General features: G+C 38.9%; 2 protein-coding genes across 2 annotated transcripts in view; one reads left to right on the forward strand and one right to left on the reverse strand.

The window, feature by feature from the left end:
• RPRD1A (regulation of nuclear pre-mRNA domain containing 1A) overlaps window positions 1-15,596 on the forward strand; it is a 46,566-nt gene extending 30,970 nt beyond the window's left edge. Inside the window, exon 7 of the mRNA XM_069778705.1 lies at window positions 10,926-15,596. Coding sequence (XP_069634806.1) covers window positions 10,926-11,075 — 150 coding nt within the window. The 3' untranslated portion in view covers window positions 11,076-15,596. The remainder of the gene's footprint in view (window positions 1-10,925) is intronic.
• Window positions 15,597-19,027: 3,431 nt separating this feature from the next.
• Window positions 19,028-24,209, reverse strand: C3H18orf21 (chromosome 3 C18orf21 homolog). The gene is made up of 5 exons (XM_069778708.1): window positions 24,053-24,209; window positions 23,742-23,764; window positions 23,036-23,235; window positions 19,648-19,856; window positions 19,028-19,220 (listed from the first exon to the last, which is right to left on the reverse strand). The coding sequence occupies exons 1-5, from the start codon at window positions 24,130-24,132 to the stop codon at window positions 19,067-19,069; spliced, it is 666 nt and encodes a 221-aa protein (XP_069634809.1). The 5' UTR covers window positions 24,133-24,209; the 3' UTR covers window positions 19,028-19,066.
• Between the last annotated feature and the right edge of the window lie 317 nt (window positions 24,210-24,526).

Genomic DNA, 24,526 nt, shown 5'->3' on the forward strand with positions numbered 1-24,526 from the left:
TATTTTAGTATAAGTCATGGTTTAATCAGCCCTGTATCTCATAGCAGGCTGGAAACATACACCCAGAGGGCATTTATATTGTTCTTCATAAACACTTACTCTACTCCGCAACTGATTATGTCCAGCAGACCAGAAATCTTAAAACATGTCCTGGCAGGCTGGTTTTGCTGTGCCAGCCAGTCGATCCAGCTTGTGCCTGACGTTCAGCTGCGGGTTCAGACCTGCTGCTTTTGTTTCCGTTGATGGAAGTCCCAGTCATCAGATGCTAGGTGTAGTTTATTTTTATTTTTTCTTTCAAACTTCATGTTTATGAGAGATCTGGAAGCACGAGTTTATGGATAGACCAGTCTTAAGTTTACTGAACAAGTAGGGAAGAGATGGATAATTATTCTAAAAAAAATCTTAAATTGTCCTGCAAGCCACGTATATTCAATTTGTATTTGATTCAGTTTGCCACAATGGTAAGCGCTTTTCTGCAGCAAGAGTACAGTATCCATTGCTACTTCAGGTCTTGTTTTCTCAGGGAATTTGAAGCATCTCACCAGTGAAATGAGACAGATGTAATTATTTTGTAATTTGGACATCAAATCTGATAAAACCCACGTACTTGTCTGCTTTCCTGAGGTACTATAAGGAAAAACAACATTTTAAAAGATTTTAGGTTCTTATTTTAGTGTGTACAAATGGCAGTAGAGCCTGAGTTTTTCTCTGGAACCTTTGATACAAATTTAAAACAGCATCAAGTTTGTGAGAGTGGATTTTGTATGAATAAGGGATAAATTTGGAGTGTCTGTCATACGAAAAAAACCCCAGGGTGATGTACCCAGTGAAAATGTACCCAAGTGACTTGAATACTGACATGCAAGAAGCACATGGCAAAACAGAGAATTTGAGTGATTTACTACTTCGTATAATTCCATTTTTTTCAACACTGTGGACACCCAAATAAGTAGTTTAAGAAATACAGCAAAGGAACTGATGAAGAAGAGTAACTGTTTAGATATTTTATTTCTGCCTACTGGATAGTCAGAAATCTCAGTCATTAGAATCTTTATCAGCAATATCTGAAATGCTGTACTTTGCCAACAATGATTCTTCCCTGTGTTTCCCTTGATTCCAAAATTACACATTTATTAAAAACTGGATGAAAATTGAAAGAATGAAAGAATTTTTTACATTATTTGTATTTTTTCCTCTGTAACACATCTGCTGAATTACTTGTGGTTTCATTTGTAAATACCTTAGTAATAAATTACTTTAACATTTAACTTACTATGTTCTCCTGATGACTTGATCTTCCAAGGTCACTTCATCCACAGCTGGATAGAAATACAGACCTACAAAACAGAAAACCCCACAGGTACTCTTAGAGCTTCTATAAAAACCAGAATAATAATTTTAAAGACCTTTTTATGAAACACATGTGGCTTGAATGGATGAAAGATGCTTTAAAAAGCTAAGACATTTTAGAAATGATTGCTAACCTCTGATACATGTTTTCTTTTATCAGTAGATCACAGAAGGATGTGCATTAGTGGGGTTATTGTAAGGTGTAGGCTTTTGGGAGGAAAATAGTTCATAATGGGAAAGAAAACTTCAGGGAAAACACTGTAAATGGCTTTCCATGTTCTTTTTAATGCTCCTTACTTGTTCTGCTTTTTCTCTAGACTTTTTCTTCTCTGGTTGCTCATAATTTCTGCTCTGACAACCTCTTTTTACCCCCTTTTATTATAAAATAAAACTAGCTATTTGAGTGATTCAGAATAGGGTAAATAATGTAAAAAATGGGCAGGTGTGCCAAATTTGCTGCCTGAAGTTGGTTGTTTGATAAGAGACATTTACATGGTGAATTTTTCTTGTAATTGTTCTGTGCTCTGTATTGGTATGGCTTACCTTATGCAAAACTTTCTCATCATAGTATTTTAATACTAAAGCTTGAGGATACGCACTGTTTTTTAAAAGATGGAACTTGTATCTATGTGCATTGTTAGGAAATTTAAGATTCTGCTTCTTTCTTGTTGGCTGTAGAAGGGGTGTGGTTGGTTGCTTACATCACGCATGGTAGTTTTTATTGGAGATATTGCTACAGGACCTATGAGGGGCACTTTCAAGAAGTAAGTCAGAATATCTACTGCTGCTGTGTAGTTCTCCCTTTCCAACTTTACCTTTCTTGTGCTCCCATCCCCATTGCTGAACACTGCATTTGAAGTATTTATTTCACGCTCCCGAAAGGAGAGGAAAGCAAAATTACCATGCAGCGTATCAACAGTTTGTCTTACACAGATAATTATTCTCATGAGTCATGTAAACTATAGTTGCAATTCTCAAGTGACGCTGAGCACTTTCAACTACCGTTAAAGCAAATCAGGCTTGTGAATGCGTATCTTTGAGCTGTAACTAAATCCTCTTCTTTAGAATCCATGTCTCTAAAATAGATGTTTCAACCTACTTAATGAAATTGTGAGAATGTCTTGACAAGTGTAATACAAAACTGTCTAGGTGTTGAAATTTATTAGTGTATACACACAGTGGATGACCCTCTGGCATTTCATGGCTTATTTTGAGAACCATTCTTTAAAAATCTCTTTAAGAAATAGCCACATGCTTTTCAGGTAAGACTGTTCTGGAATTGTAAGGTGGTTGTCCTTCACAGCTGTTTCTTCAAGTTGGATAGGAGTCATTTATGAACTGGGAAAATAAAAAATTTAAAAAACCAAAGAAACGAAGAATTAGTTTCAAAGGCTTATGCAAAATGTCCAAGACCACTTTTGCACAGATAGAGCTGCACTGATCGATTACTTAAATGAACAAGCTCAGCAGCCGAGGCTCATCTGTAGCAGAAAGTTGAGGTCCTCTATCTGTATTTCTTTTATTTATTTCAGTTGAAATATAGCTAATACCCAATCTCAGGTCAATAAAACACTTGATTCAAACACTTCTCATTCACTTTCTTTCTTGCTCACAGTTTAACACTGAGTGGCTCTACACTGCAGCTGCAAAAGCTATGTATATTAGCCTGCTTTAAGCTCTCTGCTGCTTAGACTGCTACTAGTAGTTAGCCTTGCTACAACAGAACTAGGTCTCATGCTTCTACTTTATGTAGATCTGGCTTTGACAAAAGAAAAGGATCTGAAACAGTGGTCTCTTGGCTAGCTATAGATAAATCCCCTACCTAGTGACCTGCAGTGTTACTTTCATTCTCAGATTCACTTTTCATCTTCAAAATAGTTACATGTAGCCTTGGCTTTACAGAATTTTCATGCTTTCAGATGTCCTTGTTACATAATGAACATCAAAGTCCACATTTTTGTGGTTCGACACCCACAGCATTAGCTTCAGAAAGATGAATTGCACATGTGGAATCTGAAGTTGGAACTGAGGCTGTTGTAATGACCTGCAGGCGAGGGTTGCGTGAAAGGAGGAATGTGAGTCTGATGTATGCAGTTTTTACCGTTCAGCCGTTAGGTACAGTAAATACTTGAGCCTGAAGACTTTACACAACTCCTTTTAAATGCATTGCCAAAGGTGTTTTTTTTTTTTTTTCTGTAGACCATCAAAATTTTTCATTCATAAATTCCTTCAAAATTGAACCCTGATATCATTTAATTTGGATTTCCTTCGTATCATTTGTGAATAGGTGAAACTTTAAGAAGCTATCACTAAGCCTGCAGCCATTTAATTTTTTTTATTATTTTCAAAACTGTTCTGCTTTATCCCTTGTAAGTGTGTCCGTATAGAGTATCAACTTGAATTGCTCAGAATTGTTCTGAAGTGCCTGATTGCTTGTCATCAGAAGTTCTCCAGAACTTCATTCTGTCAGCCAAGATTTGAAAATTAAGAATTCAGTGTAATTTAAACATCTCTTGGAAGTGTGTAGCTTTGAGTTTATTATAATGGCTAAATTTTCAACCAGATAAAAACACTGTATCAGATAATAAAACACAAGGAGACCAAATTTCACCTCAAGCAGGCATTTTTCATTCAAGCTGCTGCTGCTCGTATCTGCCATCCTGAAATGCTTTAAATTAAATCATTGTGCCATAGAGATTCTCTAATTAAATCAATGTCTTTAAATAGTAATTTATTTTATAAATTAATATTCATCACTGTGGAACCTTTATGATTGAATGGAGGTAAATATAAACTAAGTAAGCCTAGTAATACTCCTGGTAATAAGCTTCTAAGTCCCTGTTTTCTTTAACTTTCCCAAACATTGACCAACTTTTTGCCAACACAATCTTCAAGAATAAAGCTATGGACAAGTTTGTAATAAAATAATCTTAAAAGATTACCTTTTCTTTCAGATGACATAATTCATGTTCTTTCTGGAAGTATTATGGAATGGGGAAATCCTTCTTTCTGTCAGGGACATGCATTTTGATATACTAATGAAAATCAACCTGAATTTAATGAAATTACAAGCCTTTGGAAAAGTCTTACTTTTATTAGGCTCATCAGAGGTTTCTTAAAACATTACTAACTTCCATGAAGAGCTTCTCCACCGGAGAGTTTTCCAGCTTGGGCTAAAGAAGATTTCTTCTGCAGTTGCAACTGTGTACAGTTGTTCTCTAGGCTGACTATGGGCCAGGCACCTGACATGAGAGCAGAGAAATTCTTCCATGGGTGGGTTGTCCATGGCTTCCATGAGTCTAAGTAATCGGGAGGTGGAATCCGATGGGTTTGAATGCAAAACTTGGACAAGTTCCCATGGAACTTGGCACCAGAGGCTGCAGAGATTAGGAAGGGATCCAGGACTAGACATTAGAGTAAAGAACGGAATAGGAGATCTGCTGGCTGAGAAAGAAGGGAGTGACCGGCCAGAAAAGAATAACGTCATGTAGGACTGAAATGGGAGGAACTGGAATTCCTTTGGACTAAGAGAATGGAAGCAAAAACTGGTATGAGGTGATAGAGAGATCTGATGGAGATATTATGTAGGCAGAGAACAGGGACAGGCTGAGTATAGGAGTGGGGAGAAATAGCTTGTACTGGAACCAGATGCAGCTGAAACTATAGACAAAATGATAAGTGCAGACCAGGATTGGAGTGAGAGGAATTCAGATATGGAGCCAGAAAGGAAGGAAATGGGAACAGTTAGGCAAAACCCAGTTGTGAGTGTGTGTATAGCATGTGAATACAGGCATGACAGGAGGCTGAGAGGCATTAAACAGCCTTGCTGGACAAAGAGGTTGGTTCTAGGAACAGTGTTCAAGGAATGGAGATGGAGTCCAGGAGTCAAGTCTGGGGTGAACGAGATTTGAGACCCAGCTTTAGGCTGGAAGGAGCTGGACAAAGAAATTTCAAGGAAAGGGAAGAGTAGTTTGTGACCACTGTGAAGGACTTCACATTTCTTCAGATGGGAAATGTCCTGGTAAAATACTTTATTCCTATTTATTACTGCTGCACTCAGGAATTTATGATTTGAAGATCTGCAGTGTATTCCTGTCTGTACCACAGCATAACAGTTAATGGTAGACAAAGTCACTTAATCAAACTTTCCCCAGATGGTCACTTATTTAGTTTGTTGGTTTCAAACTTCTGAGTTCCTTGCTTCCTGTTGCTTCATTTGCAGACAAGCTGAGGAGTCTAATATTTTAACTTAATGCTTCAACATAAATTTTCTAAATTAAGTTCTTTTGGTAATTTTAAGTACTAAGAAAAATGGGATACTCAGAGGATGCATTTCATTTTGATCTCTCAGCTCAAAGAAATTTTCTGAAGAATAAATTGTTTTGTAATGGTGAAGTATGGCATTAGAAAACCTATGAAAGTATTAGTAAATCTGTGTACAGACTAATGTGTACAGTAAGTAATGCATAGGGCAATGCATAGAACAATAAGGAATAAACAAAGCAGTTACTAGGTAGGTGCTCATTTTTTCAGTGCTATTTATTTTGCTCTAAATGTGGTAAGACCTAATGGAAAACTGATAGATGATAACATACTTGAAAGCTGAAGCTTTCTTCCAAAAATCTGTTTTCTAGTAAACAGGCAAAATGTGTAATGGAAGGTTAGCCAAGTCAGTCCTTTCCTAAGCTTGTCATAACTGTCCTTGATTTTTCAGCCGTGTGTGTGTGTGAAGCATATGGATGTGTTCAGACTCTGTTCAGGGTCTTAAATGAAAGTTATTTCAGGGTTTTGTTCATCCTTATCACTGTTAAATAGGTTGAGCCTTTAATCATACTGGTGACGAACGTAAGCCATGCCAAATTTTTAAAGGCAGCACAAAATTTAACCCTGCTGATCTGTTTTCCAGAGTCATAGTGAGGCTTATCTGACTCCTTCAAGCCTGGTTGTCAGTCTTGCTTGCAGAAAAATACCCAGACTGGGTGAGGCATTAGATTTTAACAAGGTGGAGTCGCACACACACATACTGTGTTTCTGAACTTCAGAACCTAGATATCAGGGTATCACATGCCATTTGCCTTCATCTGAGCCTTTGACGATTTCTAGTGGTTTCTGTGCTGTTGGACACAGTGCACGAGAAGCCTTTGCTCTGTGACACAGCTCCGACATCTGCACCTGAAATCGGAAGGTTGGAACGGACCTAGAAAGTCAGATACCTCAGTTTTAAATACCATATATATACAGGCCATGGATGCTGAAGTACACACATGCCCTCAACACCTTAAAAGCCTTTAAGCCTTTTGGGTTTTGTTTTTCTGTATTGAGAGTATTGATTTCCACCTTACCTTTCTTTCTGTGGCCAACAAGGGTGCAGATTAAATATTTGTGTTTTCTGCAAACCTTTTATTCTTGCTTTGGAATCAGACTTTGTTTCTTTCACTTTGCTATACATTTTCTGCCATGCAGTATTTTGGTGCATGCCATAGCCTTAGTGATCACTTGAGGGTTTAAATCATATTAATGTTGTAAAAGGAAAGGATATCCATGAAGTTCCAAGTTGTTTTGGCTGTAGCATCTTTCTACAGTAATTGCAGGAACTTTACATTAAGATCTATTTCAGCCTATTTCAGTTGGAAGGGAAAATATTCTATGCAGTAGAGTCTGTTTGGCCTGCCCACATTTTTATTATTCATGGTGATTGTAGCGTCTAATCAAGAATTATTTGGCTTGTTTGCCTGGTACTTATTTGATAGAGAATTACTGTTAATCTGGGTGTGGAATCCATATGTTGTTAGCATTGCTTTCACAAAATATCCATATTCTACACTGTCAAGTAATGGAAACTGTGGTAATCAGTGGGATTCTAATGAGCAAAATAAGTTCTTCTAATTATCTCATAAACCTACTTTTATGACTGGAAGTACAAAAAATTATTGTTTGAAAGTAGTGTTATCTTAGACTGCTGAAGAAATTGAAGAGACTTAATTCTGTACATCAGGTTGCTCGTATAGCACAAGAGTAAAGTTCTCCATAGGTAGCAAGCAATGCGAATTATGCTCGCTGTAGCAAAAGAAGACATCATACTTCTGCCTGGCCTTGACTGTTTGAAGTAAATAGCTTGAATCTTGTCTCATTTACACAGGGGTAATTTGAATTATATCTTAAAATCAACATAATGAAAATGAAATTGAAATTTTCCATGAGGATTTCTGCAGTTAGAAGTGTCAACAATAGGGGTAAATTGATACTTGGTTATACAGTATACAGCATTTCTAATGGAGCAACAATATCAGAAGTAACACCAAGATACCTTGTTCCCGCTCCTCTGCTTTAATTAAGTCACACTCTCAATGTATACGTTGAGGAAAAAGGTTGTAGGTACATGTGCATGCTTTTATGATAAAATATTAAAAGCTGTACATATAACAAGTAGTGTTGATAATGAGTACTTGATACTTGTATTCCAACAGTCCAGGACTACTTGGGTAATGCCAGGACTATATTAGCAGCCTTAAAAATACATAAGCAAACCCTTTCAGAAGTGACTAGTATTTTAAATAGAATCAAGCTGTGAAAGCAGCCCATTTGAAAGTACCTCAAAACCGCTAAAACTCCTGTACTTGAAAAACAACTCTCTTTTGAACTTGCTCACCAGTCATGAAAATGGGACATTTCCAGTGATTTCTAGCATGGTTTTGGGAGTGTCATGGAAAATGAGCTGCTCTGGATAAGGTGAATAATATTTCTACTTGTGAGGGAGGATTGTCATGGACATCTAACCTGTAGTCGCAGATCTCACGTATGCTTTGGATTACCAAAATTGTATTAAAATTGCATTCTGCAGCTTATACTGCATCAATAATATAATGAATTACAAAATCTAATGTAATTTTTTATTTAGTTTTGTAATAAAAAGCTTGAGCAAACTTTCTCTGAGGTTTCTACTTTCTGAGAAGGCACAAGGAACGAGTTTTGACTCCCTGAGAGCGTGCATTACACTAAACGTATTGGCAAGAGGAAGACTATTATATGGGAAACTGAATTTATGAGAACACTTTTCTTAGCGAGAAAAAGGGACCTACTGTCAGTAATATTGATCAAGCTGATATTCACTAGGCAACAAGTCCCAGGCAAAACGCATATGGAAAATGCTGGATGTCAGAAATGTGATGTTACTATGGAAATGATTTATTATCAGCTGAAGGGAATTTTAATGCAGTCAAGCAACTGACAATCTAATTTAAGGCACATTTCAGGTTTTGGAGTAAAGTCTTGTGAGAATTTAGCTGCTAAGTGTGATCTGTGCGTATTTGCCTAGCTTCACACTTCGAGTTTATGAAGGGATACTGATTTGCTGCTTCACATTCTTCATTGACAGAGAGTGAACTATCAGGATTCAGCTGATTCAAACATGATTTACAAGAATTAACTGCTGGGATTATTTTATAGTTAATTTCTTTTACTAATTTTGGGCCTTTGGGGTGTTTTGATTCTGCCTACAGTTCTAATCATCCTCTTCAGTACAGCAGTACATCTTTCACAACGGAGGGCAGGTCTCCTAGCATCAAGTTTGCTCAAAGCCCTTGTTGCCCAATGCTTGATCTCCAGCCGTCCTGCTTCTGCAAATAGTGATTCTGGTCACCTAGTGTTCTGTATATTGCCAAATTGTTTGTTTTACTAAACAATGAAACCTATCTCTTCCTCTGACATTAAAATCTATTCCCTAAAATGATAGTCAGGAGTGTATCTCTGCAATATGGACCGAAATAGATAGTGAAAAGGGCAAGAAGTATTCTGTTACTGGCTTTTTACATGCTGGCAAAGGACTACGACTCTTGCACAGGATCAGCTCACTGACTTGCGATTTTAAGACTTTTTCGGTCATCTGTATCATAAAAGGAACGCTGCTTTGCCCTGTGTACTGTCACCAAGTGTTTACAGTTCTGCTGACTAGGCATCTGTAGTATTTTTGGTGTGTTTGGTATCTCATAACACTCTGAACTGTATGTAATATTTAATTTTAAAATATAAATGATATCAAGGAATTGATGATCCTAATTCAGGGACATTTTTTCTCTCTTTCTATGTAAAGATTTAATTATTTTTTTTTTAGCTATGCATTACCATCTCATTAAGAATTTAAGATTTGTTGTGGTTCTCTTACTGCCCTTGGTAAGAAGGCCACACTGCTGCTGATAGTCGCAAACTTTGGTTTTAGGTGTGTTGGACCTTGTCCAATAATCCTGATCATGCCCCAGGTATTTAATATTTGCACTACTGTATTGGGTTCTACTACCAAAAGGTCTTTTCGTTGGCCTCCCTTTTTACTCCAGCTATTAAGAGTATAGAAAAATGTTTAAAATTATGTTTAGACCTTGTAAATAGCATTATTATCTTTTATAGACATTTGCACAGTGTTTTTATACTCACTAGAACTTTCAAGTGTTTATATTTGGCACTTTTACAGGATGATGTAGATTTTTTTTCCCCGCTATTATTTAGAAGTGGTTATATTCATGAGATCTTGGTTGTCCATGGACTGATTATCCAAGTTGTACGTTAACTATTTCTTGTTATTTCCAGTCGTTCCCAGGCTGCAGCAAAACCTGCAGCTGCACTAGAAAGCATCTGAATTTGTTGTGTCGGGAATTACAGTATATTTTCATGAAGCTCCGCTTTGCCTACTAATGCTTAGTCTCTTCTGCTCTCCAAAGAAATGTGTTTCCAAGTTTTTGAAATGTAAATATTCCTGTAAACTGTACCCTGATCTTCCTACATTTTGGAATAACTGTTTTCATTTTATACAAGCTGGTATTCTTCTCCATTATGTCTCGTATTCTTAATAGGTGAACATTAACTACATTCTAGTGCACTGGCTTACAGTGTTAAATACTTTATCTTGTATAATGTTGTTTCATGTGAAAAGTTCTTCATAATCATTAAATATATGAATTATGAGTGGTTTGACCTGTATTCCAACACAATGTGAAATTCTAAGTCCCCAGTTCTAAAAGTTTCGATCCATAAATGTACTGATGCAATATGGTTTTTATTATAAAAGTTAATAAAAAATACTTTTATGATTGGTCAGCTTGGTGGGGCTGATCACCAGGCCTGGTTAGGTGGTATGTGGTTGGTTTTTATTCTTTCATCAGTATGAGCTGAAAGTAACTTCTGTGACATCAGCAAGTTTATCCTGTCATACTCTGAGTGACAGTAGAGTATGTGTGTCAATTATCCTTAATACAGTTTCTAAGAATAATCCCGTTCTACTAGTTGCATGGAGAAACGTGTGTAGCTGTTTTAACTGGGATTGTCTTCCTTGTTTAGCTTTTATGTACTTAACGATTCAAAGCAAAATAATCCCATGGCTACGCTTCCGAAGTCAGATGCTGAGAAAATGCTAGACCTGATGTCTCTCCCTCCAAAACACCCAGTTCTCTGGGTTCTCACCTGTTAAAGGATGTTTAGTCATCTAACTTGCAGGTGGAATACTTTATTTGGAAAACGTCAAGTGCAGTAAGTAGTAGAGATGGTATTAGCAAAAGAGCCTCATGTTGAATTCTTCTGCATTACAGGAGTACAAACGCAAGCTAGCCAGAGTGTCCCAAGTACGGAAAGAACTCAGGTCACGCATCCAGAACCTGCCTGATCTCTCTCGACTTCCCAATGTCACGGGCAGCCACGTACACTTACCGTTTGCAGGAGACATCTACAGCGATGATTGATTACAAGAACATCCTTCCATAACCTCTACTTTTCTGTGAAATGAGGGGTAGGTCAGAATGATTGGTACACTTGTAGTATTATTTTTGTATATTGTTGGAGAGTGTCAGTAAAAAAACTCTAATAATTTATAAAAAATGGTTTAAAAGTTGATTTGTTTACTATTTTATTGGTGAGTGAACATAAGGGTACATTTATAAACGTGGCATCTGTGTCTATTACATTGAAGAATGGATAATTATCTTATATTTTGTAAAGATTTTAGTTGGGTGCCCTCAAAAAAACATGCTAAGGTTTTTCTTATGTACCCTATATTTAACGTAGATCAACATATAATCAGCACATACTTCTAACTCGAGACATTTCAGTTACTAGTGAGGGAGTGAAATGCGGAAATCACAAGCTTATGTTTGCAAGAAGGTTGATGCAATTTAATGCAAAGTTAAAAGTGATCTTACTGTCCATTACATTTAAATTACCCACTCCCAAAACATGTCAGGTAGGTTTTTTTGAAGTAAATGTTAGTCACCAATTTTGTATTGGAAAACATAAATCATGTTACACTGAGCAGATCTTTAAATGACTCAAAATATTGCAATATTTTAGTATCACTTAAAAGTCAGTGTAAGAAACTATACAATCGACCCATTTAATTATGTTTCAAAATTGTAACCTTCTTTTTACAGCTGCTTAGTTTCTAAATTGAGGGACCATTCATTTGTACTCTAATCCCTTTCTGGAACATCCGTCTCCATCTAAAAAGGTTAATCCCAGAAATGTGAAGCCATTTTACAGCTTTAATTAAATTGAAAGGTCATTCTCTAAACTGTCCCAATTGTTAAATGCCCATTATTAAAGTTCGACAATGCTACGTACCATCCATACACGCAGCACCACGATGATATAGCCATGCTGTACATCCTCTTCCACTGAGAAACCCCGGAGGCCAGCATGGGCTTCCAGCCCTGCACCTCCACCCACTCCAGCAAACATTTCTAGATCTTGATTGTCTTTTCTCACAGAACAGGAGGAGACAGTTCAGGCCTGTGTATGAGTCAAACAGTGAAAAATTATTGCCGACTGTAGTTTTTTAAAAAAGTCCTTTGCATGGCACAAATGTGGTACTTGTCTACAGGTAGCTGGATTTGTGAAAAGTCCTTGTTACCATACTATGCACCAGCTTTTAAGTTCACTTAAAAACTTAAAAGATACAGACAGGCATCTAGCAAATTGCCAGAAAGTTGAGGCTTTTCAGTCAACTGGAATTAGGCACGTAATTGTTGAAAGAGGTATATAAAAAATGCCTACCTGTGCCCTTGGCATTTAGATGACCTTAAAAACCTGAGCTGCAAGTGTTTGAGTTGGATAGATCATCGGAGTATTTAATGATTGCATTTTGCTCATGGGTTTGCACTTGTCAGGCATTGTTCTCCATCAGTTAAGTTCCCAGTTTACAAGTTTAATTCTCCTCACATGAAAGCAAGTTTTCTTAGAAAAATCTATTCTTCCTTTTCAAAAACCACAACTCAAAATAGTCCTGGAGTGAAACTGTTGAAGATAGTGATCTGTCACTTGTTATTGACTTCTACAGGCCTAATCACTAGAATACTTGTTGGATGCGAATGGAGAATAATCTTTCTCTTTAAAATAGATACACTTGGTCATAAGCACCTCAGTCCAATTATCTTTTCTCATGGAGGTTGCCATGAATTAGACCTCAGTTAAGTCGGGAAGAAATCCCAAAAGATAAAAATACAAGCTGTTGACATAGCATTTGGTAGCATGCAATGTAGAATACTAATTTCATCAAAAAATCTGACAGATAGGAATGCTGAAAATAGTTCATCAGAGCTTGCTAGCTGTCCAAAGATTTGTAAGTTTTGAGTGGCAGTTTTCCACTCCATAGGAAAAAGAAGCTAACGATAATGAATCCAGAGTGTTTCTTTAGTTTAATATGCAAAATTAAATAACACTTATTGGCATCTTTTCGGCATAGATTCTTGATAAGAAAGTGAATGTTCAGGTACAGTTTTAATGTTTTGAATATTTCTGTTCTAGTACATTAAACTCAGCGCATAAATTCTTATATACATGTATGTGCATTACAGTTGCAGTTAAAGCTCAGTCTTGCTAACGAATAGCACCAAATTTGTGTTAAATGTTAAAAAAGCTTACTTTATTAAGAATGATAAAACAAATCATAAAACAAGAAGGATAAATAGTGAGTTCACAGTTGAATCCCATCCATGGAAAACTTAATTTGTACCCAGAGGTGGTAATAAGTGCAGTGGCACAGCTTGTTCAGGGTGCATTGAAGGATCTAAGTCTTGGATACTCAAAACCACAGGGAATTAAGCTTAAACAGACTTTTGCTACCTTAATTAAAAATAGTTATAATAATAAAGTTGGATGATGAATTTCCTTGATCTCTCAAGAGTATTAAAAAAGACATGACACTTTTACTTCACTAGGCTTGTTTTTCCTATTCATAACTCTTAGCGATATTGTTGCTTATTGAAAGATAATGTAGAACTGATAAAAGAAGGAGGAAAAAATCTCAACTTCCTGATTGTATATAGGTTTTAATTTTGAGAAAGTGCTATTTTCTGGATATATTTTTCTTTATTTTACTGTGAAATTGTTTACTTCAAGGAATATTTCATAGCTCGGGTTTTGGAAATGATCCTTCAACATTTGTTTGGAAAAGAGGACGTGCAGAAGGTAAAGGTCACTCTTATAGCAAGTGTCATATATTAGTGGCTGAATGGTATGGTTTTTGTTATTTATATGGGAAAGGCATCAGATATCAACTAGTTAGAAGATTTATATTGTAATTGTAATAGTATAGCAGGAGATAACATGGTACGATACAAATGCAGCCCTGTAGTATCAAAAAATACCTCCAAATTCTCAGGTTCCAAAGCTTAACGTATGTACTTCTGACATTCTCAGGAAGAAAAGAGACTGGGTAGGGAAAGGAAGCGTGCCTAGGAGCTGAAAGGGAGAACATACCTGTGTGGAAATGAAAAGCAAAACAAATGTCAACTTTTGTCAAAACAGAATAGCAGTGTGAAACTGGGCAGCACAATGTTTTAGCTGTAGATGGGATTATACAATAGAACTGCTTTGGGGTGTTACCACCCTGGGAAGGAAGATGTGTGGGTGTACCCTGCCCGTCTCTTCTAGCGTGGTCTGACTCTACTCAAACCAGAACACCGACCCTACAGAAGGCACAATTATAAAATATCTGAACATTTTTCATCTAATAATGAAAGCATGATAATTAGATTATTTGCTTCACTATATTGCACTTTTATTGAGCATTCTCCAAAAAAAGCAACGAGATTCCTGCAGCTCTTTGCCGCATGAGAATGCTTACCTTGGAGGTCACTGGGACTGCTTGTATATTCTACTGTTTGCAGGCTCAAGCTGTGTTTCTGCATAATGTCTTGAAAGATATCAGGAATATTACCCCACTTCTGTGGTTTTAAAAATAAATGTGAAGCCCTTAGTTACAAAAATTACCATTCTTAGAAATGCTGTTTCATTACTCCTTTTGAAAATTAAACTACAGCCTGCAGTAACATTAGCTTGTCTGTTTCACTCTGTTAATGTTTGTATTAATATATTAAAACAAACACCTCAGTTAATCCCTAGCAACACATGCTTATTATGTATTTTATCTGAGTAGTCTTCTGAATGTTGAACTGAGAGCTTTCATTATGATAAAATTACATTCCTGTTTCCCTGAAGTTTAAAAAGACAATGTGTTAGGACTTCCATAGACTAATACTGCTCTCACAAGTCAGTGGGAACTCAGTCTGGTAACTTCAGTGATGACCCAAAATACATGCCTAGGATGCAGTATGTGCAGATGACCATGGAAGACATGGAAATCATACATAGGCTTGGCTGGCCCTCTACAGAAGAGCTGGCTTTCAACCTTTTGAAACGTAAGCAAATAGATTAATAGGTGGGGGTTTTTTTAAGTGGAAAAACTAATGAACTAGAAAACCAGCACGTCTAAAATTTGACGGTTACATTTATAAATATTAGGGCCAGTTCTGCTCATTACTCATGCATATAATCACAGTGACTATTCCTGCAAGTAAGGAAAGCAGACTCAAATGTAGTGTCTGAAGTGGAATTTTTTTTTTAATGAATGACCAATTTTGTCTCAGCTCCTATTTCAGTGTGTCATTTATCTTGATTAAGTAGTAAATCTCTTCCATCTTGTTATTTAGAAATCTAATTCTGATTTCATCTTTACAATATTTAAAGTATCCTACTAAGCATGATGTTTTTGTGGGAATTTGCAAAAGTTCAATAGCACTCGTTACTTGTTTGCAACAGAAATAGACTCATTTGTTAAAAGCTAACAAGAAAAGTTTGAAATGTAAAGATGTTTCATTATTGTGCTTTTCTGACAGAACGTGTAATCCTTGTGTAATTTATGTCCTCAGAATAACACCTGTATGTATGCTCTTTCATATTTAATAGAATAAAACATTGTTGTAAAAACATCTTTGAAATCATTGTTTATTGCTTGCCTACTCAATCTCTTGGTGTGAAATGGCTTTAATGTAAACTGCTCACTATACTTACTTAGGAGTCAACCAAAATCTCATAGTGATGCTGGGGAAATGGTCAATGCTAATTTCGAAGTTTATTACTCTCTGCATTTGTATTTTGTGTGACAATTTTCAGTGAGGAAGCAGTGCATTAAGAAGTTCGAGGTCATAGCTCTAGAACTGTAAATGTCTTCTTAAAAAGAAATACTGTTCACATACCATCTAGTTTGACTGAAGTTTGTGTTTCTTCAGACGGGGGTGGGTGGGGAGGAACCAGCTGTGATATGCCAGCTTGGGGTTCCCAATACTCAAAAATGGGAAAATGGCTCAAACTGATGTTTCAAAATAAAATACGCTTTAGCTGAGCTGGTTATACGAAGACACACTTTGTAACATTTTCAATATATGGTATAATGCTATTACTGTCAGTGATATACATACCATTGCCTAAGTAGAATTTGTATGAGCTGGGAAATAACTCTCACTCTGTAATTAAATGCCTGTACGCAGGGCTGTATGCTAACAGAGAACCTTCTTGGTCTTGCTTTACAAAGTCTGGGTGAAATTCTGGCCTCACTGAACTCAGTGAGGCTGTTTGCTCTCTGTAGAGTCGTTCTTCCAACGCAAACCAGTAATGCTGCATGGCAGAGGTTCGGCAGGGAGGCTCAGCGATGGTCTGTTGCAGCCTGCAGTTAACCTCCAGTGTTTCATCGAGTACAGGAATGTAATACATTCTGAAGGGAAGAGTACCTCAGGTGCGTGTATATGTGTACATAGATATGTGTGTGTATATATTTAGGTGTATGCATATATATGCATCTGATGTGTGTATACATGTCTATACTTATATACATCATAGATACAGATATGTATAAACATACATATGTGTGCGTGTCTATATATATAATCTATGGTGTTTAATACATTGATTCTGTGAAAATCCAGGAACAGAAAAAGACTGTATTAGAGGCTTAGGAATAACATAAAAGCACTTCAGATAGATAGATAGAAAATGCCAACATTATTTCTGCCCAGCATTTTGAAGCACACTTGTAAAACAAGGAATGGCACACGTTGTTGGGTTTTTTTTCTTTTCTTTTTTCCACAGTAAAGTCTGATAGCTTGCAGTAGCGATTCCTTACACCACCACATCTGGACATGTCTGACAACTCTGGTAATTACAAAGAAAAAGATGGTGTTTGGAGCACAACAAGACTCTGTCTAACAAATAGCACATTGCAATAGTAAGGGACCTGGAGTGCAGGATACCTGAAGGTCAGTGCCTGCCAACCACGCTACACCTCTTGGAGAGGCGTACTTCTGACTAGCTCTCCTGTGATCCTGTGGGTAGGTTGCCCATGAGCGTTCGCAGCACACCGGTTGCACGCTGGATCACGTCTTTTATCCATTATCTGTAGTTTTATCAAAAAGAGGAATGTGAGTCATGTACTCAAAGGCCACTTGGTATTGCGTAAAACACAGAGTGAACAGGGACAATTGGGACCTCTGCTTCAAAAGCATACTCTTGATTTGCTCTAACAAACACATTAATGTTGGTGTGCCTTAAAACATAGCAGATGCCCATGCTGGTTTCATGTAAGCCTCATAGGCAGCACAGCAGTAGAGTACCTAATATGTGTACTTTTATATTAAAAAATTATTGCAAAACTTATTTTTCAGATACTTTTGTATAATGCACATTTACCATCAACAAGATAGATTGAAATATTTTTCCAGAGGACTGGATCATAAATAACAGCAACAACAGGTGAATTAATGCCAATTCTGCATTGGAAAAGGCGTAACTCTAAGGTCCATACTTCGATCAAAGAATGACAGTTAATTTGATCCTACACATACCTAAGGAACAAACAGCAGTGAACCTTTCAAATTTATTGTGCAAGTGTACAGCACATATAGATATAAAAAGGTTACATGCCAATCTTTGAGACTGTAAGTAGAATTTGCAACTATTCTCCCCTGCCCCGGATTGCTTTCGAGTCTGCCAACTTACCTGCTGGTCCTATTTCTTAAGTGGTGTTCCTTGAGTGTGAATACACTTACAAGAAACTATTAGAATACACACACACACACACACAAAAAAAAAGGAAAATACAGACCTTTAAACCCAAGAATTTAAATGTTTTTAACAGACTGATTCTCTTTTCAGAGGGGAACTCTGAAGCACAATTTGCAGAACCGTCACTGCAGGCTATACACAGGACAGGCCATGAACTACACACTGAACAGTGACTTTCTGCTGTCGTTTCTCACCTCTGTGCCGACTTGAAAGTGTAAAATCTGACAGTGGAGACCGCTTTAACCTCAACAATTGTCTATTCAAATCAAAACACTTCAGTGCAACGAGTTCACTACTATCCAGGGCAAACCTGGTTTTCGAGACTGAAGTCCAGGAAGGAAGCACCTCTTGACACCTGATAAAACCGAAAGACATTTAAGAGGTTCTCTCCTTAGTCATTTCTGAACGAGACAAAAGTGACCCGTTTTGGTAGCACCAGAGCAACTGGAAAGGAAGCATCCCCTATTCTTTATGACTGTGCCACTCTCGTGGCAGTAACAAATCAGGGTGCTGACAGCAGTCTGATAGCGTGGAGCTGTCAGGTGGTATTGAGAGCATCCCACATTAGAGCAGTTTTACAGTGCGTTATCCTGAGACCAGTATCGTCCACAGTCCAAATCACAGAGAACATTCTTAAGAAAAAGAAGAAACTTAATCTGGTGATACACTGTTTTCTCTCTCTTTGTATATGAGTGCTGTCTTAAGGAATAAAAAAGTAAGTTATTTTGGAACCTTTGTAAAAGCTGTGTTAAAGGCTGTGCTTAAATTAGGTATCAAAAGACAGCGACACTACAGGACACTACATTACAGCCTTGAACGTAGCGTACCTGCAGAAAGTGCCAGTGAAAGCATCTTAGTTTTACTCAAACATGCAAAGCAGGGATGAGATCTTTTAAATTCTGTTGTGATGCATTATCTTAAAAATAGTGGGAGAGTGAGATGGAGCAAACTGCAACCTCCCCACCCCCAAACTGCTTTCAGGTCTGCCAACCTATCTGCTGGTCCTGCTGAACCCACTGAAGGATCCAGTACTGTCAGTTTCCTCAAAGGGTAGATCCTGGCTTTTAATTCTTGGGCTACTAGAGACTGCAAAACATGTTCAAGATTCCCAAGCATATTAGACTGGCTATTTCCTCATCTCTCCCTTGCAGACAATCAGTCCCCTTAGAGGTTCCTTCTAAAAAATACCCCTTAGAGCATCCTTCTAAGAAATATAATAGTCTATGCTTTCACAGGGTACATGCTGTTAGCTTGACTTTTAAAGAAATCACTTTTTGTTGATTTACTAAAACTGGAACAATACTTATTGCTGTAATCTTTATTACTTTGAAATTATGTGCAACTAAAGTAAAGTCAAGAAGGTTTTCAAATCTGCCCTCTGGCTTTTCTCTTTTTCTTCTAGGTTAAGCATCCGTTTTAGCTTAGAAAAGTGAAATCTGGAGTTTCGGGGAGTCTTGGAAGCAGAGCTGGTTGTCGCCTGTCCGGACACACGTGTTCTGAAAAACAAAAGACGCAAATGTCTTAAAGGTGAGGAATGAGAATTAACATTAAGTAACTATGAAAGTGCACACGTACAATTTGAGTGAAAAATTTTGAACGTAAATAGTGTATTTTCATGTGAAAGGCAGCAGTCAGATGTGTAACTTTGTTATGAAAATTTTAAGCCAGACATTTCACATTAATGACAAAAAAAATAATGGGACATTCTTTGCCCATAGTTGCTTTTCATTAGAACCTTGGATTTTAAAGGCTGGAAAGTTAAAATTGATCTCCTCAATCAGAGCACTGAAGAAAAATACATAGTTATCAATTGAAAGTTTAAGCAGTGACTGATCTGAAATCAGTACATGACACCCTTTCCCAGCAAGACGTAATACACTCTACTCAGCAAAGTGCCTCTTTAAATAGGAGAGAAACAGGTACCTGGGAAGTGATGAGGGACTGTTCCCTTTAGATCCCAACCTACTGCAGCTTACAGGTGTCACTTTGTTTGCAGATGGAATTTTTACATCTGGTGTCCTCAGGCTAGACTGAATACTTGGAGTGCCAGACTTTTGTGTCTTGGTAGCCAGAAAATCCCTGCTTTTACCATAATGTCTTGTTGTTTTGTTGCATGAGTTGCAAGTAACCAGCTATGGAGAGAAGAAAGAAAATATCAACCATTCTTTCAGTCTTTCCACCACTGTGTTATAAAGCCATTGTAAGAATTACCCAAACGATTCTCCGAATATCATGACACAAATATTTGCTTAAGTGAAACACGAGCTATTAAAAAGCAACACATACTTTACACCTAGTATTTTTATTCAGGTTTCTTAAGCCAAACACATCCTATGGGTTTATCTAGAAATGACTCCAATCCTTTAGCAACTAATTTCAAGAGACCCGTAATTCTGAATGTAACGTTGTACAGTGAAATATAGAAAAAAACCCTGTCAAAACAGAAAGATGAAACAGCACCTGAACTGGATATATGCTCTCTTGAGTATACATTAGGGGTATTCGTATTTTGTTAAAAAACATGACATACAGTGTGATCTAAATTCATTAGCATATTCTACCCCGATGAAGTTACATTACACGCTTCCAGTGAGTCTTGAGATAAAGTATTTAAATTACCAAACTCTCAAAAATAGTCATCCATAACTAGTAACAGCAAGTCTCAGTGAACAAAGAAGAGGCTTTCTGTTAGTGCAAAAATACTTATTACAATACAAAGGAGGTTCTAAACAAAAGGCACTTTCTCTTCTGTTTACTTCTAGGCTGCAGGGAACTTCCAGCAGCACAGTATGTTGCAGAGGTGCATCAGAACTGATACTGTCAGACAGTCACAGAGACCGTCAGATATTCCTAATATCCCTTACTGCCATGGCAACTACTCTTATTAAGAGACAGGAAAGTAATACAGCCAGACAACTTTTTGAGGCACACAATTACACTGACTGAAAAACACAGTTACGTGATGTTTCGGGTTAAAAAACATACTCAAAAGAATGTCACAAACATGTCTCAAGCAGTTTTGAAAACATCTATACTAAATCATTCTTCATTTCAAAGTGTGTAAATTTACCTAAATTCAGATTGCTTAGAAAGAATTACATCCAGAAACACCGAAACGAAACGTTTTCAGTTAAGTGTTTTGACTGTCTCTAGACATTATTTTGTCAGCCTAACAAACTAAAAAAGAGAAAGATCATTAACTTATACAGCTCAGGTATTGATGTATTTTTAGTTCTTCTAAATGAAATTCAGACAGGAAAAAAACCCCAAAACGGCATCACATGACGACTTAGCACTCCACGGAATATAGAGGTGAACACCTTACAATGCAGGAATTAGAGGATTAATCATAGCACTGCATAGCTAGTTTCCATTCCCTGAATTGCATATGCAGTTAACTCCAAAAATTTTAAAAGCCCTAAAATAGTTCCTATGTTATACGCCTTTTCATGGCAGAAGCATTCACAAATCAAGTTCTGCTTGCTAAGAAAGGTATCGGAGGCACAACCTGTCACACTGTTGCTTGGTTTAATTTTCAACCGCGCTCAGATTTTCATTTTCACAGGTCTCAGGTATTAGATTATAGGAATCTACATTGCTAATTTTGAAAGCTGTCAGTTGCTGACAGTATTTTAAATGCTTAAGACCAGAAATACTTAAATCATAATCCACAGCACAAATGCAAACAGACCTGAGCAGAAAACAAGTGCAGCAAACTGTAATTACATCCCAAGATTAGAATATTACCCAGTTTAAACTGGACCTATTTAAAACTGAATTTTAAACTACTCATATGAATGCACAGTGCGTCCTACAAACCTCTCCAGCTACAGAATAAATCTAAGAGCCCATAGTTCCGTAGGACACTGCTCATCAGTTGTCTGAAGAGACAGTTCTTAATGTACACTAAACGTTTGTGATCCCAGAAAAATAAAGCAAAGATTCCAGCTTCTCAGATGCCCTTTCTGCTGCTCAGCTATGATCTACAATTTGGAGAGTAATAGCAAAGGTGCTGTTCTGAAGTGCCTTATTTTGCCCTGACAGCCGAGAGCCTCTGTGATATTTCCTCAGTTTAATTTTGTGTTATTGACTCTTTAATAATTTTTGCTCTCGCAGATTTTACTCCCCAGAGCAGCAGACTCTCATCTGAGAAAATGCCAAGTGTGCCAGCAACTGCTGGGCACAACAGGGTCCCGTCTCATTTATCAAAACATCCATTCACATAACCTGTTTTAATAGTACCGCATGCCTTGGCAACACTAGGTTAAATGTATACTACTATTCTTCAAATAATAGTAATTAGTATAAAAAATAGTAATTAAACCTTACATTCCTGAGTAATTTTAGTAAAAAAAGAACTGAAGCCCGAAGAGCAACATTAACTTGTTTAAATTACCTATGTGGCTAGGTTTTGAAAGACTTCCTATAAACAGTAATATTCAGACAAATGTAGAAAATTCCATTCTTACAGAAAGTAGCAAGAATCTGATGTAGCCATGAGACTCTACCGAAATAAACGAAACAAAGCTTGTTAAGTTGAGCAAATACGTTTTCACACAACTAACTGATAAAACTGAAAAAAACCTGACCACCTGTCGGTCACTCAAGCCCTTCTTCAGAGCTGAAACAAAGGCAGGAAATGTCAAGCTACACGTACTAGCAAAACCAGCCTGAGTTCAGCCAACGGCATGTTCTTCTTCTTAGGTATGTTTTGGGGTGTTCTTAGCAATGGATTTGTAGGGATTCTAATGGATTTTAGGATCTACATGGCTGTATTAAGGCTCTGCATCTAGAAGAGTTACCCGGTCCTAGTTCTGCCACATTCATAGTGAAAAAGGAACAGGCAAAAATCTGCCACTCCTGCCATTTTTTGCAAAGCTATGCAAACGATACAGTAGCTGACAGTGGAAATGCCGGAGCTTCCTGGCAGGAAGAAGTTACTTAATTTTCGGCAAGATCTTAGGCATCTGCAGCGTCCACCCAGACGGCTGCTAAACAGATCACAGGGAGGGCTGAGCTGTTAGTGTAGCTTCTCTGACATGTGGGGTTGGATTTTTTTTGAGGGGGGAAGCTTACTGTTCTGGTCATCGTGCTCACGATCTCTCTGTTGTGGAGGGTAGATTTTAAAAATGTTGGTTGTGAACAGAAGTTATCCCAAAAGAAAGGAAGAGTTACGTGCTCATGAAAAAAAGAACTGTATAGGTGTGAGCTCCTCTTCTAAGAGAAAGATTTCCATACCTTCTTCTTTATGCCACTGAAAGCTTTTAGGGAAAATATCAGGTATTTGGCAGTTCCAAGTAAAAATCCTTACCAGAACACTTCTGGACTCCCTGTACTTCTTCAAAAGCTTTGTCTGTTTCATATTAAGTTTATGGTTCTTCGCCTCTCGTTTAAGAGCTCGCTCTATCTGTGGAGTCACCTTCATCTTTGGTTTGAGACGCACGCGGTAGCTATCGGGAACCAGGAACTGGAAGCAGTAGGGACATATCCTTTCCAATCCAAGTTCATTATCTACAGGTTAATGAAAGTAAGAGAGTAAAAGTCACATTAAGTGATTATGTTTCACAGGCAAACATTAAAGTGGCATGTTTCTATTTTAACATCACCTAGGTAGAAATGTTTCTGTGTTGCTTCAGCGGAGCACGATTCGCGCCGAGCGTTACTCGCGGCGTCACTTCGCGCAGCGCGCAGATCGCGAACTTCCCCGAAACACTGCAACCCCCTCCTCAAAAAACCTTTCAACGGCGGGGCCTCGCGATGCCGCACGGCGCTCCGCGCGGCCGCGCTCTTCTGCCGGATCGGCCACGCCGAAGCCTCGCGTGCCGTCCAGCAGGTACGCCGCTTGCTCCCGCCGCACGCCCTGACGGAGTTTTGTGGGGGCATAAACGGATTAAAAAAAAAAAGGGGGGGGGGAACACTCATTTTTTGGGCCACGCTCCTGCCCTCCGCAGGAGACACCCCCCGCCCCGCGGTACCACCACCACCACCTCCTCCTCTTCCTCCTCCTCCTCACTCGCCTCGGCGGTTGCGGAGCGTCCACCTGCGCGGGAGAAAGGCAAAAGCGTCACGTCACGGCGCGTCGCGTCGCGTCACGTCACGTCGGACCCACCGGCCCCGGGCCACGCGCGCGGCGGCAGGCGCGAGGACAGGGGGCGGGGCCGCCCACGTGCGTCACCACCCAGCTCTGCCTTCCACCCCCCCCTCCCTCCCCTCCATCTCAGCGCGCGCCGTCTCTCGCCGCTTTCGCTTCCCGCCCTCCGCCCCTGAGGGGCCGCCGCCGCCTCCGTCCCCGCCGCCGCCTCCGTCCCCGCCGCCGCGTCCCGCTTACAGCAAGAACCGCGCCTGGCCCGGGCAGGCGGCCGTCAGCCCCTCCGCCGCCACCTCCAGGAACCGCCGCTGCCGCCCCATCTGGCCCCGAACGGAAACCGCCGCCAGACAGGTCCGGCAGCCGGCGAGGGGAAGGGGAAGAAGGGTGGGTGTGTGGGGGGGGGGGGGGGGGGGATGTGCAGCGTTTCGCCGGGGCCCGGCGGGTACCCGCGGCCGTAGCAACAGGGTTCCGGGCTGGGACGGACCCGCCGTGGCCCCGGGGTAAGGGGGGGGCGGCGGTGAGGGACCGGCTGGTTTTGGCGGGGTGGGCTGAGGGGACGGGAGCTCCTCGCCCGTCGCCGTCCCCTGAGGGAGCGGTGTCCGTGTGCGGTAGCCGCTTGTGCCTTCGGCCGTGTTAGAAGGTTTTTGTTGTTTGTTTGGGTTTTTTTTTTTTTTGAGGAAAGAAAACTTTTCCCTTTCGGGGGGGGGGGAGGAA

Source organism: Haliaeetus albicilla, chromosome 3 (genome assembly GCF_947461875.1).
Source record: "Haliaeetus albicilla chromosome 3, bHalAlb1.1, whole genome shotgun sequence".
Classification (NCBI taxonomy): domain Eukaryota; kingdom Metazoa; phylum Chordata; class Aves; order Accipitriformes; family Accipitridae; genus Haliaeetus; species Haliaeetus albicilla.

Coding starts and splice junctions, on each gene's coding strand:
- C3H18orf21 (XM_069778708.1), bottom strand. CDS start 24,132: ATGGGGCGGCAGCGGCGGTTCCTGGAGGTGGCGGCGGAGGGGCTGACG. Junction 23,765..24,052: donor GGCCAGGCGCGGTTCTTGCT/GTAAGCGGGACG, acceptor TCTCCCGCGCAG/GTGGACGCTCCGCAACCGCC. Junction 19,221..19,647: donor AGTCCCTCATCACTTCCCAG/GTACCTGTTTCT, acceptor TTTGTTTTTCAG/AACACGTGTGTCCGGACAGG.